We start from the raw sequence: 19,041 nt of genomic DNA on the forward strand, positions 1-19,041 counted from the left end.
GTGTGTGTGCCTATGAAGGGGTGAAGGAAAGGGAAGGGTTCGTGTGGAGGAGTTGATGGACGGGAAGGGTGCGTGTGTGTATGAAGGGAGGGAGAGAAATGAAGGGCTCGTGTGGAGGAGCGGATTGAAGGGGAAGGGAAGGGGCGTATGGTTAAGTATAGGGACGAGAGAGAGAGTGAAACGATGGTACTCTCGCAATGTTGCCGAGGGAGAGGAAATGCAAGGAAAGTAGTATGTGGTGTGTGTGTGTGTGTGTGTGTGTGTGTGTGTGTGTGTGTGTGTTTAAGGAATTAGAGTGAATGGCTCTGGTTGAACCTCTGGAGGTCTTGGATAACGGCACCCACAGAGAGAGAAACTTTATATTAAGCTTATAAACACTAGTGGTCATTCCTCCTCTTTAAAGTGAAATGAAGAATTGTAAGCTAGGAAGACTTATAAATACTAGACAGAAAAGTTCATTGCTGAAGAGTGTTGTATCTTTCAGAGAGCAAGAATGATTTTTTTTTTTTAAGGAGTTAAAATTGAAGTACAAATCTTTCCTTTTAGACTTTAACTTTCCAAAACACAAAGACAAACAATACCCATTTATACCAGACACACATCTCTTATAGGTCTAATTTTTCTTCCCCCCTTAAGGGAACGAGGATTATCATAGGCGCTGGTTTTAAGGGGTGAGGGTGAAATGTAGACAGTAGAGAGGGAATGAAGGTGAGTGAGGTGCTGGAAGGGTGAATTGTCTTTTATGAGGCGAGAGTGAAGTGTAAGCAGTGGTTCGGGAGGGAAAGTGAGTGCAAATGATTGGGAGTTAGGGTGAAGGGCTAACGTAACAAGGAGGGTGAGTAAGGGAGTTAGGATGAAGGGCTAACGTGACATAAGGAGGGTGAGTGTAAGGAAGCGAGGGTGAAGGGCTAACGTAACATAGAGAGAGTGTTAAGGAGGGTGAGTAAGGGAGTTAGGGTGAAATGCGGAGGGTGAGTAAGCGAGCGAGGATGAAGTGCTAACACTGCGGAACGAGAGTGAGTTGCAAACACGAGGAAGTGCATGCATGGAGGAATAAGGAGAAGAGGATCTTGATGGATGTGAGTGGTGGGTGTGAATGGAGGAGGGGCAGGAACGTGAGGGGCCGTGCATGCGTGTGTGTGTGGCGGAAGACGTCACGGCTCACGCCCCGCGCCGTGTGATCGCCAGCAAACAGCACCGTACGGTATTCTCAAGTGTGCATCGCCGAGACTCATGCTTAGAGCTTGAGTGACGGAACGCTCCCCTCCTCTTCCTTTTCATTTTTTCCCATCCTCAACCGTCCTCTCTTTTATACTTTGAGCCTGCGTGACGGAACCCTCCCTCCCCTCCTCTTTCTCCCTTTTCATTCTTCCATCGTCTCACAACCTTTCCTTCATACTTCAAGACTGTATGACGGGGCCTTCCCCTCCTCTTTCTTCCTTTTTCCTAATTCTCCCATCGTATCTCTTCCTCTCGTTCGTACTTAGAGCCTGCATGACGGACGCTCCCCTTCTCTTTTTTTTCTATTTTTCTTCTTTCATCATTTTTATTATTGCGTTCGTATTTATGAGTCTCCATGACGGAACTTTCGGCTCCTTTTCTCTTTCCTTCCGTCATTCCCTCCATTTCTCTCTTTCATCCCAATCAGCCTTATGGAGATTATACTTCGAGAAACCAACCCTCTATCCTTCTCCTGTCCGTCTTTATGACCAGCCTCACGGAAATTAACTTTAAGAAACCAACGTCTTAGTCTTCTCTTCACTGTATTTTCTCCCATATTATCCCTTTCCCTCTTTCATTTCGACCACCCTCACGTCAGTTATACCTCAGAAAACCTTTCCCCATCCTTTCCTCTCCCTCTCTTCGTCCTTCTCCATGTGAGTGACGCCGGACGGAGAGAAAGAACTCCATGTGACACTTCCCGAACTCGTAGCGACGCGCCTCACCAACCTCCTGAGCAGCTGGCGGATCGGTGGGTGACCTTCCGTCGCGGTAGCGTGGCTCAGAGGCTCAAGATGTGGGCTCGCGAGGCTGTTTTCCCAGCTTTCTCATCCCCTTCCTTCTGTCTCCTTGTCTCGCTCTGCTCCCCCTCAACCACCTTCGCCGCTGCAGCCTTAACTAAGAGGCATACACACTTCCTCGTTTCTACCATGGCAGTTCCCTACTTTCTTTCTTGTCACTTTCTCGCACCATCAATTTTCCGCTAGCTTAAGAATACGGTTATTAGGCACGAGTGTAATTGGCACGTATCTCATTTTTCTCTTCTCCTTCCCCGCCGTTTTCATGCCCCTCTCGCGTGTAATTGATCCATCGAGAACTCTATTGATTTCCTGCACTTACCTTGCGACCTGCCACCGTTCGCCCACACGCCACACCTGCGACCTGCCTGTCTACCTGCCTCACACAACGCACCACGTCCCCTTCCTGTAAACCTGTCCTCGCCTCCCTTTTGTAAACACCTGAAACACGCCTCGAACACTTGCCTCACGTCCTTCTGTGTGTCCCTCTCAGCATACGCACACCTGCCGTACTTTCGCACACACCTCTTCCTCACTTTCCCTCACTCACACACACCTGCCTTACACAACACCAGACAAACATAACCCCCCCTGACCCCTTTGGTACCTTGCCTCACGTGTTCCCATGTGTCCGACCCCTTGAAATACACGTGTCTCATGCCATTACCACGTGCCTAACTTTCCCACACTCACCTGCCCCACTCCCTTTCCCACACAGATACACTTCCCTTATACACCTCTTCCATACATACCCGGCACATGTCCTCCCCCACACCCCCTGACCCTTCCCATACATCCCATACATACTCACAGATACACTTCCCTTATACACCTCTCCCATACATACCTGGTACATGTCCTCCCCCACCCCCCCTGACCCTTCCCATACATCCCATACATACTCACAGATACACTTCCCTTACACCTCTTCCATACATACCTGGCACATGTCCTCCCCCACCCCCCCTGACCCTTCCCATACATCCCATACATACTCACAGATACACTTCCCTTACACCTCTTCCATACATACCTGGCACATGTCCTCCCCCACCCCCCCTGACCCTTTCCATACATCCCATACATACTCACAGACACACTACCCTTTCACCTCCTCCATACATACCTGGTACATGTACTCCCCCACCCCCCCCTGACCCTTTCCATACATCCCATACATACTCACAGATACACTTCCCTTATACACCTCTCCCATACATACCTGTAACATGTCCTCCCCACCCCTGACCCTTCCATACATCCCATACATACTCAGATACACTTCCCTTACACCTCTTCCACATACCTGGCACATGTCCTCCCCACCCCCTGACCCTTTCCATACATCTGCCTCTCTTCCCCTTTCCCACACTCATGCCCCTCCCTTACACCTCCTCTATACATAGCTGACACGTGTCCTCCACCCCTCCCCCCCTTCCCGGACAATTGTCACCCACCTTCCCCCTCATAACACGAACTGCGATATGTACTCGTGTCAAAATGGAGTTTCTTTGTAATGCTTTTTGTTTTGCTTTAAGGTAAGGTTTAAGGACTATGTAATCTGTAGAATATAAGAAAGACACCTGCCTCATGCACCCCTCCCACATCTGCCTCACCTTCATGCTTCATAGTTTGCCTTACCCTCCACCTGCTTCCTCCACCTCCCTCCTCCTCCTTCCCCTCCTTCTCCTTTTTCTCTTCCTCCTCCTCTCCAAAAGCGGCCGCCTATGCATAAGAAGCAAAAAGGAAAAGGGGTAAAAAAAAATCTTGGAGCTGAAAACACGCACGCGAGGCAAGTAAACACGATTCCGAACAATAGAACCGCTTTTTTATGTTGAATCTCGATGCTTTTTTTCATTGTGTGTGTGCCAATGAGAACAATGCCGACCGCAGCAGGGAAAAAAATGAAAAGAATAAATCGGAAAGGGAGGAGAACAATAAAATAATCATCAGTAAAAACAACAACAACAACAACTATTACGACTGCTACTACTACTACTACTACTACTACTACTACTACTACTACTACCACCACAACTACGTCTACCACAACTACTGCTACTACTACCAACACCACCACTGGTACAAACAACCTGCAATAAACAACAGCTGCAAGAAAGCAAATGAATTTTTCCGATGAAAGGCGGTTGGTTGCCTTAAGCAGCGCAAGTAACAGTCATCGGGACCCCCAAGACAGCGCGAGGGAGCTTGCAGAACGTGCAACGCAAGCAACCAGGGCGGAGAGAAGACAATACAAGACTTGCGATACCCCACGAGCCACGACAACGGCACGAGAGAGAGAGAGAGAGAGAGAGAGAGAGAGAGAGAGAGAGAGAGAGAGAGAGAGAGAGAGAGAGAGAGAGAGAGAGAGAGAGAGAGAGAGAGAGAAGACTTATATGGAGAGGAAATGAACATCTTTTCCTGCAGACTCCAGTAGGATCGGATAAGGCGCCGCCGGGACTATAGCCGCGGGCGTCGCTTTTGACCTCAACACAACCTCACAAAACTGGTTGTCTGGCAGGACCCCCGCGTTTTGACAGCCCAACTGCAGGACGAACTTAACATCCTTTTTCCCAAGACTAGGGGTCCGGCGCAGACTCACATCCATCCTTCCAAACTTATGGAAATTCCCAGTGTTCGATCAAGGATTGGAACTTCACGGAAATACAACTTTTTTTCTTTTATTTTCCCCAGCGATAAAGTAATTTCTAACAAGTTTTTTCTCTGATACTTGTTTTTGTGAGTCTCATTCCAACAAATGATTTACTGCAAAAACTGTTAATATCCTCAGTCTTGACCAAGTCGCTAGGGACGCAGCGTTGGCCCTCGGCACACTCACCTTCAGCAGTCGGTGGTGGCGTCCAGTGTAGTAGGCGTGTCCCTCGTTGCTGGCGGCGTCGTGGCCATGACAACACCACCACCACACTCAAACTTGTCCGGAATTAGTTCTATAAAACCGTCTTCCAGGATAAATTGCACAGACACGCACACTGAGGAGCTGTTCGCTGGCCCACGCACGGCGGCGACACTCCCCCTCACACTAGCTGTTCTTAACTCATCTTCGGCGCACACTAAGGCAAGATAACCTCCTCGCTATGTACTCCGGCGGCGGCGCGGCGTCACTCCTTCCTCCACCTGGATCGCGGGAGAACTGACACTCGCGGTGAGTTGCTGCCACGCCAATTCATCTCACCAGGTAGAGATGGGGGCGGGCGGTGCAAAGATGTCAATGCCTGCAATTTAGTCCTTTCTCACGGATGTGCTCTTGTCTGCCTGCAAATTGTTTTATGAGTGTGTTCCTGCCAAAGCACAGCTGCACTCGAGCATCCCTCCCAGCAGGTGTGTAGGGGAGGTGCTGCTGGGCCTGCATGTCACCGATCGACGCCACCACTGCTCGCTCTGCCACCTACTCCATTTTTGTCGATATGTGAACACCAACCGTATTACTGTATCCGTAGGCGAAACACCCTCGGAAACGTCAACATGAGCCTTTTCTCGACAGAACGAAGAAATATACGTCAATAAATCCTACATAGTACCTTTCCTTACACCTGTACGGCGTTGCCACATGGCGAAGAAAGGTGACGTGGGAACAGAGGGCGGAATGAGAGACGTGGCACCTGCGCCAGGAAAAACGATCGAACGGAGAGAGAGAGAGAGAGAGAGAGAGAGAGAGAGAGAGAGAGAGAGAATATTACGCGAAATTCAAGTTGGTTTCAATGTGTTGCAATTATTTGTTTTGCTTTGAGATGGGTCGTCCGTTGTTGTTGTTGTTGTATTACTTATGGTTACCTTGTTTTTATCTGCCTTTCTTAACAGAGTGGTAGGCTACTCTGTTTCCGTAAGCATCAGGCCTTGTGTTGCTTGTACGCCTTGGTGAGTGTTGCCCTGTTTCGTTCGTGTGTATTCCGTGTTGTGTCTAGTCTTGATGCTGTGTTGCTTCGTGTTGTAGTGACGTTTAGTGCGATGTCTGGTTGTGTTGTGTTTTAATATTGTGTTGCTTTGTGGTCATGAATATATTATTATTATTATTATTATTATTATTATTATTATTATTATTATTATTATTATTATTATTATTATTATTATTATTATTATTATTATTATTATTATTATTATTATTATTATTATTATTATTATTATTATTATTATTATTATTATTATTATTATTATTATTGTTATTGTTATTATTATTATTATTACACAGGTCTACAAGGTAAAAAAAAGGTTCTGTGGCATGGAACTTTAGAGCAGTTTTAGACTAATTTTGGGGTGCTGAATCCAATTCCGATCTCAGATTTGCTCCATCACATCACGTTTTTGCGCTGTCAGTATATGTCCCATTTTCATGGATTTTACTAAAAATTACCTTTTCACAGCTTTATGGCGGTCTTTGTCTACAGATTTTGGTGTTTGATTTAGATAATATGGTTATGTTGAAACTTACTTTAAAGTCACTAACTCTTTTTTTATAGTTTTCATGTGTAAACTGATGATCTAGCTATGGCCTCAACATCCCACAGACGAAAGTGCTGCAATGACCCAGATATATTCTGCTACATCTGTGGAAGCTTTACCTTGCAGACTCAAAGGCGCAACTTTACCAACTTTGTCAAGAGGGTGTATTTTGCGTGCTTTAAAGTACCACTTGGAGACCAGGACAAAAATTGGGCTCCTCACAAAGTGTGCAAAACCTGTGTTGAAACTTTGCGATCATGGTCTCAAGGAAAGAATGCTAGAATCAAGTTTGGCGTGCCACTGGTTTGGAGAGAACCAACTAATCATTTGGATAACTGCTACTTCTGCCTCGCCAATGTAAAAGGTTTCAATAAGAAGAACAAACAATACCTGCAATACCCAAATATCCCATCAGCCATTCGACCAGTTGCACACAGTGAAGAAATACCTGTGCCTGTATTTGCTGAGCTTCCAGAAATTGATGACACAGACATCATTTCACCTGCTTCTACTGATGAAGATGAAGAGACTGACATTTTTAAGCCATCTGGTGAAGATTGTGAAAAACCAACTTTGTTTACTCAGTCTGAATTTAATGATCTGGTGAGAGACCTATATTTACCAAAAGAGTCTGCTGAATTGTTGGCTTCCAGGCTGCAAGAGAAACGACTGCTGAAACCTGGCACGAGTGTCTCCTTTTATCGCAACAGAGAAGCGGAACTGCGGAAGTATTTCCATTCAGATGGCCAGCTTGTTTATTGTAATGATGTAAAAGAGCTTCTTCTCTCCATGGGACTACCAGCATATGATTCAAAGGATTGGAGACTTTTTATTGACAGTTCTAAAAGGAGCTTGAAATGTGTTCAACTTCACAATGGAAATAAGTATGGTTCAGTCCCAATAGGACATTCTGCACAACTTAAAGAAGAGTATGACAACATAAAGACTGTTTTGGAGAGGTTGCAATACGATGTTCATGGATGGTTAATTTGTGTGGACTTAAAAATGGTAAACTTTCTACTAGGCCAGCAAGGAGGGTACACTAAATACCCCTGTTTTCTGTGCTACTGGGACAGTAGGGCTACAGCAGCCCATTGGGTGAAAAAGAAATGGCCACCAAGAGATTGTGGAAGGGCTGCGCTTGAATTTACAAGAACCTGAATGTAGAATGAGTATCAAGGTTCACTATTTACACAGTCACTTGGGCGAGTTGCCAGAGAACCTTGGGGATGTGAGCGAGGAGCAAGGGGAAGGCTTTCAAGACATTAAAGTAATGGAAGAACGCTACCAAGGCCGATGGGACTCAAACATGATGGCGGATTACTGCTGGAGCTTGATGAGAGACATTCCAGAAGCTGTACATCAGAGATCGGCTAAGAAGAGGAAGTTCATATAGCTGTGACTTGATCTTGATGCGTGCACTATTTGCACCGTACATTATTTTTTTCTTTTTTCACACTTTATTCTTACACTTAATTATTAAATGTGCATAAACTTTTACGACTTTGTATTAATAACTAATAGCTTTAGAAAACACAACATATAGTACCTAAAAAATGTATGTATTTATGTTTAAACCCTCGATTATGAGCAAATTTTCAGTTTCCTGTAAAAATTCCAGATGGTATACTATATCTCAAAAACCTGATGTGATAGACAAAAACTGAAGTCATATTTGGATTCAGCAGTACAAATTTAGTCAAAATCCGTTTAAAAACCTTGTGCCAGAAAAATTGTGTTGACCAGTGTTATTATTACTAGTATTATTATTGTTATTATTATCATCATTATTGTTTTAGATGAGTCACCGTAACTTTTATTGAAATTTGCGACGTGTGGCAATGAAATAGAATATAGCGAAAGTCAAGTGATGCAATACAAAATATTTATAATGTTAATGACGCAAGAATAAAAAGATAACAGTAGCAACACAAAAAGAAGGAAGAAAAGCAAAACTGAGGAAAAACTGTCAATGCCATTAAGAGAGCAATTAAGAAGAAAACGGTTCAAAAGAAGACACGATGCATGACGCAATTAAGGGAACGGAAAAGAAAATCCAACAGGAATTAAGTGACTCAATGAAAAGAATCTTCGGTGTTCTTTTGTTCCTGTCGTGGAGAGGTGGCGTGTTTCCTGGTGGAACCCGATGCCCCTGTGAGACTGGCACGGGCGTGTGTGTGTAGCCAGCCGGGCAGTCCTTCCCGCACCCCAGTCCTGGCGGGGGAGGCGAGGGAGGGCAGCGCTCTTGAAGGGGGAAGAGGAGGACGTGGAAGGAGACAAGGTGGTGGTCACGTGACTTTGCTTACGTATACAAGACCTTCAGGTGGCGAGGGCGGCACGGCGGGAGGAACCTTGCATGGGTGTCATTGGGGGGGAAACACGTATTCCGTGCGCCATAACGGACTGCAGTATATATTCACATCTTCCCGGCACGCTTTGGACTCGAATAAATATGGTGCCAGAAACAAATATATACCGTGGGGGAAGTACATAGATACACCGGCAAACGTGTGGCCTGCTCTGTCATTTCCTTTCCTTTATCACAAGCCTGACTTCCCTGTGTCTTGCATGGCTCGCGTTGTACCGTTCCTTTCTCCATGAATACCTCAGATTTGAAGAATGATATGGTAAAAACCGTGTGTGTGTGTGTGTGTGTGTGTGTGTGTGTGTGTGTGTGTGTGTGTGAGTGTGTGTTTGTGGGGGGCGGTTGATGTGGAAAACAAAGCAAAATCTATGAATAAAATCGAAGGAACCCTCAAGAAATTTCGAACCATAATTATTTACTCAATATGCTCAGAACGGTGCATGTGCAAGTTAGACCGACTTGCTCAGAACGTTAAGATCATTCTGAGAGTGACAAGGAAATTTTTTATATATATTTTTTGTCTTTCGTAATGTTCTTTTGTGCTTCGTCAACATCCCCAAAGCGGTGCACTATTATGAAGTTTACAAAGGAGTGGTGACGATAATTACTTTTCCAAGTTTCTCTAAGTCACCGGGAAGTTCATGGACCCCCGCACCCCCGCACCTGCTGTGTCGTGTGGCTTGATGGCCCCTTGATTGGCCCTCAGCAATATGACGGAACTTTTAATTGGATAATAGCGTACGAGCCTCTTGCTAATCACAGGGGCGATTTGGGGACCTTGCGGCATAAGGTCCACAAACATTCGGGTAGGGAGGGACAACATTCCCCGCCCCTCGCTGCTCCCCGGTCCCTTCAGACGGCAACCAGGCGAACAACATCAACAGCATCCTCTAAAATTGTTATAAACATTTTCTTTTGGATGGAAATAAATTCTCCTCTGTTTTTGCACTATTCCAGCAGCTTTCTCAATCTCTGCGGCGTTTGACAATGGCTCGTTAAGTTTTCCCACGACAATACAACACGTCATCAAGAAAGTGGACGACAAGCCTCAGATTGCGATCAAGCCGCTGGAAAAACTCAAAGAAAGACTCGTACCTCTTATCTTCTTACCCGAATGGTATTAGTAATGTTCCTGTTTTTTCTTTTGCTCCTTGCTCAACTTTTTATTTTCCGTTTTTGTCTAATAACTTTTGCTTGACACGTGTCAGGAGTTGGTGCTGGAGGGAGGAGGGGAGGGATGGGTGGAGGGAAATATCGCGGAGAAACTATAGAAGAGCGGGGCGGCGGTGGCTCGGTGGCTTGGTAGTAAATTAGACTTTCCAGGGTTGTATTTTTCCCATCAGATTCCCTTTCTTTTGTTCACATGTTTCACTACCATTCCGGGGCCATTTCCTCATTAAATATACCTTTTTTTTTCTCCTTGATTTCCTCCCCTTTTGTATTCGGTGGTCCGCCCACGAGAGGCCACCTGCTGCCCGCCCTTGGAAGCTCCTGCTTTTTCGTGACTTTAGCCGAGAAAGCCGCGACTTTTATCTGAATTTATTTTTCCCTTCCTTGTAATGCCCCTTTGGTTATACAGTTTTTAGAGCTTGTTTTAATGCCGTTGCTTCCTAGTAAGATAGATATATTTTTACAGCAATGGCAGCAGTTTAAGAGGAACAAAAACAGGATATGGGAAAAAAACATGGAAATTAAACTTATTAGGATGAAGATTAGCAAAAATTAGGGTGATTTCTAACCGTCTAAAAAAGCAGTTACCCTAACACTAAGGGAGACCGCACACACACCGAAACAACAACCAAGCAAGTTCGTCCTTTACGCAAGGTCTCGAGGTCGTAAAAACTCCTCCACGGTCACAGGAAAGGCGTGATTGTCGTAACGGGATGCGCCGCCTCGTCCCTCCCGCCTCTGGTATCGACAAATTGTTACCCCCAGACGCCACCCCAGCCCTCCCGACGACCCCAGCGACCTGCAGGAGCTACTACCGGGTTGTTGTCTCCCACCTCACACCACTCCTATCAAAACGGGGATAATTGCATCATTGTTCAAGACTGACTCCCTTGTGCAGGCCCTCGTGATGGCTGTTTTGTTGCTGTTATTCTCCTCGCTTCGGCTTGGGCTTTCTTAGCACCTGCCTGGAGACGAGTTGCTGTTAGGGAGTGTTGTCTGTCTAGTGTCTTCACCCAGTCAGTCGGTCGTAACTCACACTGCTGAAATTGGCTTCTGAACCAATTATCGGCTTTCCCATAGGTTTTCGGAGTGTGTGACCGCCGCTTTCCACCAGCCAGTAGCCTCTCTCATCCAGCCGTCCATCCATCGTCCATGACTCATCCAATCACCGGCTGTGGGCTGAGAATAGGGTAGATTCTCGACATTAACAACTAAGAAAGCTGGGAAATCTTACACGAAGCTTTCTAACAGTCACACCGGTTGTATATATGTTATAACTCATCTTTCGTCTGCAAGAGTGGGTTTTATTCTCATTAACTCATCCAATAACCAGTTAAGAGGCACAGACGAAGCATGGATTCTCGACATCATTAACAAAGCAAGCAGTGTATTTTTTGTAAGAGTTTCTGCACCAAGCATCCCCATCCCAAACTACCATGGCTTTTTAAACGGGCCTTTCCAATCTCGCCACATATCACGCTGAGAAAGCTATATCAACAACAACAACCAGCCATCTCAGCTTCGTAGTTAAGGCGCCTTGCGGGGCTTTACTCTTTCAACCTTCCCTGCTCAGCTCCTTGCACGGCGGGGAAGCATAGCGGAATGTCACTGAGTCGCTTTAATAGGATTCACACACGCACTCGACGGCTGTGGAATGCGTGGGTGCTCTTCGTGGCGTTGTCTTCAGTGTCCTCGAAGAAGCGCCAGGGTACAGCAAGTCACAAGGCAGTCTGGCAGGCGGGTACACGCTCAAACGAAGGCTGTGGCGTGTCTTTTGTTGTGCCGTTACAGTTTACACCTTCCTCCTCATCTTGTTCCTCCTTTTTTTTGTTCTTTCTCCTCACATTCTTGCTCCTTATTCTCCTCCTCCATTTGTTTCTTCTTCTGCTTTTGTTCCTCCTCCTCCTCCTTCTCCTCCTTTTCCTCCTCCTTCTCCTCCTCCGTCTCCTCCTCCTTCTCCATTGTGTTTGGAATAAACTGAATGTATACGTAGCGAGGTACTTTCATAACTAGATTAAATCACTAGAGCGGACAACCTCGTAATGAGCTAATAGTCTTTCCGTTGAATGCCTTTCCATGTTTCCATAATTCCTCCTCTTTCTCCTCCTGCTCCTCCTCTTCCTCCTTCTTTTCCCTCTTTTTCTTTCTCTCTCTCTCTCTCTCTCTCTCTCTCTCTCTCTCTCTCTCTCTCTCTCTCTCTCTCTCTCTCTCTCTCTCTCTCTCTCTCTCTCTCTCTCTCTCTCTCACACACACACACACACACACACACACACACACACATTGAGGGAGGAGAAAACTATAGTATCAGAAGAGCTTCTAGTGCAGGACAGTGGCACAGATCTTTACCGTCAAGTGGCCCATCGAATACGTTAGCGCTGAGCCAGACCATACACGCTTAACCTTCATAAATACGTATTCCTCTGGCTGCAACTCCTCCCTTCTTTTCCGCTCGCACGAATACCAAGGCGAGGCATTACGACACCCACCCCAAAGAATGTCCCATTGTCCAAGTGGGGAAACTGTTTTCATCTTATCTCGACTCGCGAACGGGAAGCAGCAGCGAGGGTTGATGGGAGTGTGTGTGTGTGTGTGTGTGTGTGTGTGTGTGTGTGTGTGTGTGTGTGTGTGAGGCGAGGCATGCGGGATAGAATGTTTACTCACGCTCGGAAACAATAAAATGAATATATGTCCAGTGGTATTGATTCCACGTGGAGTTGGTGCTTTCCAGGCTTCCGTATACCTCTGTGTGTGGATTGTAGTAGGCATAGGTGTAGGTAGGTAGGTAGGCGTAAGTGTGTAGGTGTAGGTAGGTGTTGGTTTTGTGAGTTTAAGATGTATGGGTGGTTCATGCTCGTGTTCTTGCCTAGGTGTAGTTAGTATATAGGAATGGAGGTGGTCATGTTGTCCTGTGTTCATATTTACTTTTATGCAACATAGTCTTAAGTTGTGGATGTTCCTTGCCCGTACACACCACCTCCGCTTCCAACTTTCATGAGTGTGTGTGTGTGTGTGTGAGAGAGAGAGAGAGAGAGAGAGAGAGAGAGAGAGAGAGAGAGAGAGAGAGAGAGAGAGAGAGAGAGAGAGAGAGAGAGAGAGAGAGAGAGAGAGAGAGAGAGAGAGAGAGAGAGAGAGAGAGAGAGAGAGAGAGAGAGAGAGAGAGAGAGAGAGAGAGAGAGAGAGAGAGAGAGAGAGAGAGAGAGAGAGAGAGAGAGAGAGAGAAAACGTGAGGTTGTAAGTCTAGCCTTCGTTAAGCCAGACTTCTTCTCCACGTTGCAATGTCTGTCTGTCCTCCTGCACCGATACCGGCCGTGGGAGTGACATGCAGGGACATCTCCTAACGAGGGTTTCTTTCTCTTTATTCGTGGCAGTTGTCTTTGGCTAATGGTATCAGTGTGGAAATGATATCGTTTTCTTGTAGCTCTAGTCTAACAGTTTGTCTTCATTTTCATAATTTTCAGAGTCATCTTTAAAACGCGTTGCTTTCCGAGATATTCTTAACATGTAGCACTATGAAACATGAGAAGCTAGAAAATATAATGTTTGATCACGGGTTCCTTATTACTATCTACCTCTTGCAAATGAGAAACCAAAAATTTATACTGTATGATAACGGGTTCTCTTTTACTTTCTACCTTTCCTTCTCTATATTTCTAGATATGAGCTTCACCAGTAAAAAAAAAACCCGGCAATGGAGTGATGGATCAGCCATTCTCTCCTCCCACAGCAGCGCAGAGCGGTAACACAGGCACCCAGCTGCGCGCCACGTCTCGGCCTTCCAAACACAGCGGCGCTAAAAAAGATAATTACACTGTAACTCGTGCGTAGCAGTGGTGTGGCCGGGAAGCTGAACGTGCGTAATTAGGCTTCATTCGGCATACACACACACACACACACACACACACACACACACACACACACACACACCGCTCCGGTAGCTCAATCGATTAGAGCGCCGCGCTGCAAGGTTTCACAGGCAAACAGGCGGCGGTTCCAGCCTCGCTCAGGCCGGATTCTTTCCGTTAACTAGGAGTGGTTACTGTCCCACCTTGAGCAAGGGGGATGGGGTGTGTGAGGTCCTGGCAGTACCCAGAGATCGACAATAATGAGCACTTACTCACGTCGGGAGGGTACCTGCTGGCGAAAGCGAGTCCAACTTGTGAGCAGGCCGTGGTGAATTACACACACACACACACACACACACACACACACACACACACACATGTAGATAAACAAATTGACAGATGATTAGGTATTTAGATATATAGACAGACAGCCAGAGATATAGATTATAGATAGATAGGGAGATGAATATATTATATACATTATATTGATTGATTAGCATCCTAAGCCCCCCCACTCTATTTATCAATGTTTCTAACAATCAACCAATCTATCAATCTAACTTGATCTATCTATTTATCTTTCTCTATCTCGACCTTTATCTATCTATTTATCATTTTCTTTCTTTCTTTCTTCTTTTTTTCTTTTTATTCTTTGTCTCTCATCCATGATATAAACCTTTTAGGATCGTGTATTTTTTTTTCCTCGGAGCATGTGTTGCACGACGGGTTTCGCATTTCTAAATTAGTCTTGAAAGCAATGAACTGTGACGCTCTCTGACTGGCTTGTTTACTGAAGGGCTCGCTGTCACCTCCCTGATCCTTCTGGCCTGAATACTATCTTTGCGCTGACTCAGATTATTTTGTGCCTCCCGCCTGAACGTCCTTCGCAGCCAAGTTATTGAGGAGAAAGGACCGACTCAAAAGATCGCTTGAGCCTAGGCCGGTTTGAGGGACATGTCAAAGTGGACTAAATATGTCGCTTTTTCTCTTTCTTCTCCCTTCATTATGCGACGTGATGCCAGAGCTGACCCGACAATGAACAGGCTTTTAATGAGTTTAGGCATGTTTATGCACTCTCCTGCCTGCATCGTCAGTCACCTGTTTTCGCAACGTTGTCATGGTAACGAGGGACGCTGTCTGGCCTGTGTTGGTCCGCCCGCACAAACACACTAACAACAGGCACACTACAGACACAGAAGGGCATGGGCCTAATGGCTTCCCTTCAGCAGTACGAGGAGTTTCAGAAGGACAAGTAGACACGGTGGATGCGATGGGAGGAGGCCGGTGCTCGAGTGGCGCTGATCAGAGGCCATGGACGGCATGAAGGAGCGGGACAATAACTTCATAACAGACCTCACGTTGGGGCTGGTGGATACCCTGCGTGAGTGTGTGTGTGTGTGTGTGTGTGTGTGTGTGTGTGTGTGTGTGCATGGTGAAGAGTTGTGTTACAGCTCGATTTAATTAACAGCCTTTTTTGCTTGTAGAGAATTTCTTTATGACGCACAGTCTGACAGACATACATGATTCATATTAAATGAGTGAACACATATATGTATACGTATGTGTGTATGTATGTATGATTGTTTTTTGTGTAGGTGCGTGTATGGATGAGTATGTGTAATTCATCGCGTCCTGATCACGTGCTGGACTCGTATTCGTGTGTGTGTGTGTGTGTGTGTGTGTGTCCACTAGACGTACACACCATTGTTTCTGCACGACAGCATCAGCATAGGAGGTCTAGGTACACAATGAACTGTTGCTGACACGGAGGCTGTTACATGCTGACGTTTTACTGGCGTGAATGACAAGATTGCTGAGAATGAGAGTCGGGAGTCCTACTTGCTGCGAACCGGCCCTGACCCGCCCGACGAGCCACTTGCAACACTGTCAAGCCTGCAGCCACTCACCCGGCAGCCCCGTCACCAGGACCCTCGGCTGTGTACTGGCGGTCTTAATACGCAACAAACATTTACCTAACACTTACCCAGCCAACCTTATGTTATTATGCCTCCTTTACGCCTAGCAGCCAAGGGTTTGATGTGTGCGTGTGTGTGTGTGTGTGTGTTTGATTTTTTTATATGTATGTACGATAAGTAGATTGTGACGAGAGGGGATAGTTGTTTCCTTTCGATTATCGGCAGAACTAGAACCTGTTGTAGGAGGGCAGCACAAGGCACATTTAGAGTTGCGCTAGAAAGTCGGAGCAGGTATAGAACGGGTACAGTAGCGGTGGTTCTTGCAGAGGGCGTGGCGGGCGTGCAGGACGTGAGCGTGGCGTCGCGGGCGGGTGTGGAACGGGCGGTGGTGCTGGCGTGGGAGCAGCGGCACAATGTGGTCATGCCCGCGGCGCTGAGGAGCCTCTACATGGCCACCGACGGCTTCAAGCTCACCTGGAATTACTCAACCGCCGGTACATACTCATTTTCCCTTTCCTCACTTTCATCACAATCCTCCCATTTCACTATGTTGTTACTCAACACGCCTTGCCCTCACAATGTTATGTTCTGTTCTTTCTTTTATTCTGGGAGAGGTGATTACTTAAGACTTGTTCATAATATTCCGAGACCTTTGTTCATCTAGCGAGTTCCCGTGTTGCATACTACCTACTTATTCTTTTTTACAGAATAAGATTATTACTTATGCCCTTTCGTAACTCTCCGAGTCTTCATATTATCTGCAGAGTTCATCAGTCACACACAGGCCAACGCTCTCCCTTCTAGGTAAGGTCCTGCCGCTGGGCAACATGGAGGTCCATCCCCTGGGGCGGGTCAACAGGCTAGGCACTGGGAGGGGAAGCGGGGACCCTCTCGCCCCCTCGATCACTGACTTAGCATTGGCCGAGGACCCCCCACTCCCGGCCTCCCTACAAGTGACGCAGAGGTCAGGGGGCCCCAGACCGGTGTCCGCCTCCTCCCCCGCCTTCTCCCCACCCACCTTCCACACGTCCAAGATGTTCGAAATTGATAACTGTCAAGGTTTTGGTAAGTGAGTACTGACTTGTTGTGATAGAAAGTCACTCTTCTGTGTCATGACGCAGCTGAAAATCAATGTGTCCTTTAAGCTTGTATTCCTCTGTTTTGAGTGTCAGCTGTCGTCACCCTTCCTTCCCCTCACTTACATCGCCCTCTCCTTCCCCTTCACTCTACTCCTTTCCCACTCTCCTTTTCCCTTAGTCACCTAATTTTCCCCCTCACTTTCCTTCTTTTCTCCTCTTCTTTCCCCTCTCTTTCCCTTCACCTCCTTCCCCTCTCTTTCCTCACCATTCGCCTCCTGTCCCCTTTTCATACCCTCACCCACCTAACGTCCTCCCCTTTATTCTCACCATGGCCCTCACACGCCCAGGTCGCGTTGTCGTGGCTTATCCTGGTCGAGGGGAGGCGTTTCCTGAGGGGTCGTACTGGTTTGTGGACCTATCGTTGAGGCCGCACGTGCTTGCCGTCGACACGCACACCTACTGGCGCCTCATGCTGGCTCACCTGGGCATGCCGCAGTGGCAGGCGCTGGTGGCGGGGCAGGGCCTCACGCCGTGGGCCAGGGTGAGTGGTGCCACGTGAGTCACTCCTCGCCTTTCGGTGGAGCTTTTGTCTGTAGTTGTTTTATAGATGAGTGATGCAAATGTCATGATGGTTCCGCTGTGCGTGCGTGAGGTGCCGGGGCATTGTTGTGTGTGTGTGTGTGTGTGTGTGTGTGTGTGTGTGTGTGTGTGTGTGTATTTGACTGTGTCTCCTCCTGCAGCAGTGGTACGAGGTGGTGGCGAGTTACCTGTTGGAGGGGCCCCGTCCGCCGCGGCCGCCCCACCAGGCCCCGGACCTTGTTAACAGGCTCGACTGGTCCGTATTCAAGACCAAGAAGACTCACCATAAAACTAAAAGCCTCAAGGACGCTTCTAAGGACTCTGCCAACAAAGACGCGGCAGCCAAGGACGCCGGGAAAGCAAAGGAGTAAACACGGTGAACAGCACAAAGGACACGAACACTCCGGGGTCCACGCTTTCTGTTACGGAACTTCATCTCTCGCAGCGATAATACAGCAGCACTGCTCCAGCCTCTCGTGGGGTGCGTGTATCTCTACCCTGCCATGATGCTGATATCACTGGAGAAAGAGAAAACAGGACTGGGTTGTTTCATCTATGTGTGTCTATTCGTCTACCTGTTTATATGTCTAAGTATAAATCTATACGTACATTTTTTTTTTACAGCAAAGGAGACAGCACACGGGCACAAAAAAAGGAAACAATAAAAAAAAAAAACCCGATACTCACTGCTCCTGTAAAGAATCCGAAGAGGTGGCCGAAAGAGCAGTCAATTACATGTATTTATATTAATTTATATGTATTCTATATTTGACCGATGCAATAAAAAAATGTGTTGGCACTGCGTCCGTTCATAGAAAGGTACATGCAATGACGACCTGCAGCATAACTATTGCGGTGACGCAGCCTGATTCTGTCCTTTGTCGAAACAGTGTAGGAACAGTATTTTGCTTTTTTTGTGTGTGTGTGTGTGTGTGTGCTTATGTTTCGCCTTGAGCTGCCACTTTTGATGTGAAAAAAAAAAAAAGCTGAAAGTCACTCCTTAGTTTCGGCAGGTGGATCGGCGAACCGCGTGGCTGTGGGGACACGTTATGGCTGGGGCTGTTGCTGGGGGGTTGGCGGAGAGCTGTTGCTTTCCTTTCACATTGGAATCAAAAGAAAAGGAAAAGCGTGAAATGGAAATGCTTCTCGGAAAAAAAAAGGAAAATGCGACAGATGGCAGTTAATCTATGTTGTTTTGTAGCTGTGAGCGTAAACGTGTGAAAGTAGCCGGCTGTTTTTGGGGTGGCTAATTATCCTTTTAATGGTGTAGGCTGTGGGAGCGTGTTTGTCTTGTCTGTGAGGCTCCGGCGCCGAGCCTGGAAATAGGGGAATCTGTGTCATTTTCTCATAAACATTAATTTTCCTTTCTCCTTCTCTACTTATTTATTTTTGTTGCTGTATTACTTTCCCTTCTTTGGGTGTTCAACTTTCCCGATTCTCTTGAGCTTATTTGTGCAATCGAATCTCTTATTTTTTCCTTGGTCTCATGTGTCTGATGTTTTTTTTATGTGTTAGCTGCTGTGAATCTACTGGTATGTTTCTTGTACTTCGGCAGCTTAGTTAAATCTTTGGGGTTTTGCTCGACGGTTCTGATACATTGTTGCTTTTTGTATT

General features: G+C 46.6%; 2 protein-coding genes across 5 annotated transcripts in view; one reads left to right on the forward strand and one right to left on the reverse strand.

Moving 5' to 3' along the window:
- Window positions 1-5,404, reverse strand: part of LOC127003996 (serine-rich adhesin for platelets-like) — a 56,273-nt gene extending 50,869 nt beyond the window's left edge. Inside the window, exon 1 of the mRNA XM_050871143.1 lies at window positions 4,858-5,404. The gene's annotated coding sequence lies outside the window, so the exon portion shown is untranslated. The remainder of the gene's footprint in view (window positions 1-4,857) is intronic.
- LOC127004003 (tubulin polyglutamylase complex subunit 2-like) overlaps window positions 1-18,309 on the forward strand; it is an 87,838-nt gene extending 69,529 nt beyond the window's left edge. For 2 of the 4 annotated variants that reach the window (XM_050871169.1, XM_050871168.1), the window contains 4 exons: window positions 16,096-16,263; window positions 16,574-16,834; window positions 17,196-17,389; window positions 17,589-18,307. In XM_050871169.1, the coding sequence (XP_050727126.1) occupies window positions 16,191-16,263; window positions 16,574-16,834; window positions 17,196-17,389; window positions 17,589-17,798 (738 nt within the window). In that variant the 5' untranslated portion in view covers window positions 16,096-16,190 and the 3' untranslated portion in view covers window positions 17,799-18,307. Of the gene's footprint in view, window positions 1-14,082; window positions 15,235-16,095; window positions 16,264-16,573; window positions 16,835-17,195; window positions 17,390-17,588 lie in introns of those variants that run through there. The other 2 variants (XM_050871165.1, XM_050871155.1) reach the window with 2 other exon arrangements.
- The last annotated feature ends 732 nt before the right edge of the window (window positions 18,310-19,041 follow it).

Source organism: Eriocheir sinensis, chromosome 3 (genome assembly GCF_024679095.1).
Source record: "Eriocheir sinensis breed Jianghai 21 chromosome 3, ASM2467909v1, whole genome shotgun sequence".
Taxonomy (NCBI): domain Eukaryota; kingdom Metazoa; phylum Arthropoda; class Malacostraca; order Decapoda; family Varunidae; genus Eriocheir; species Eriocheir sinensis.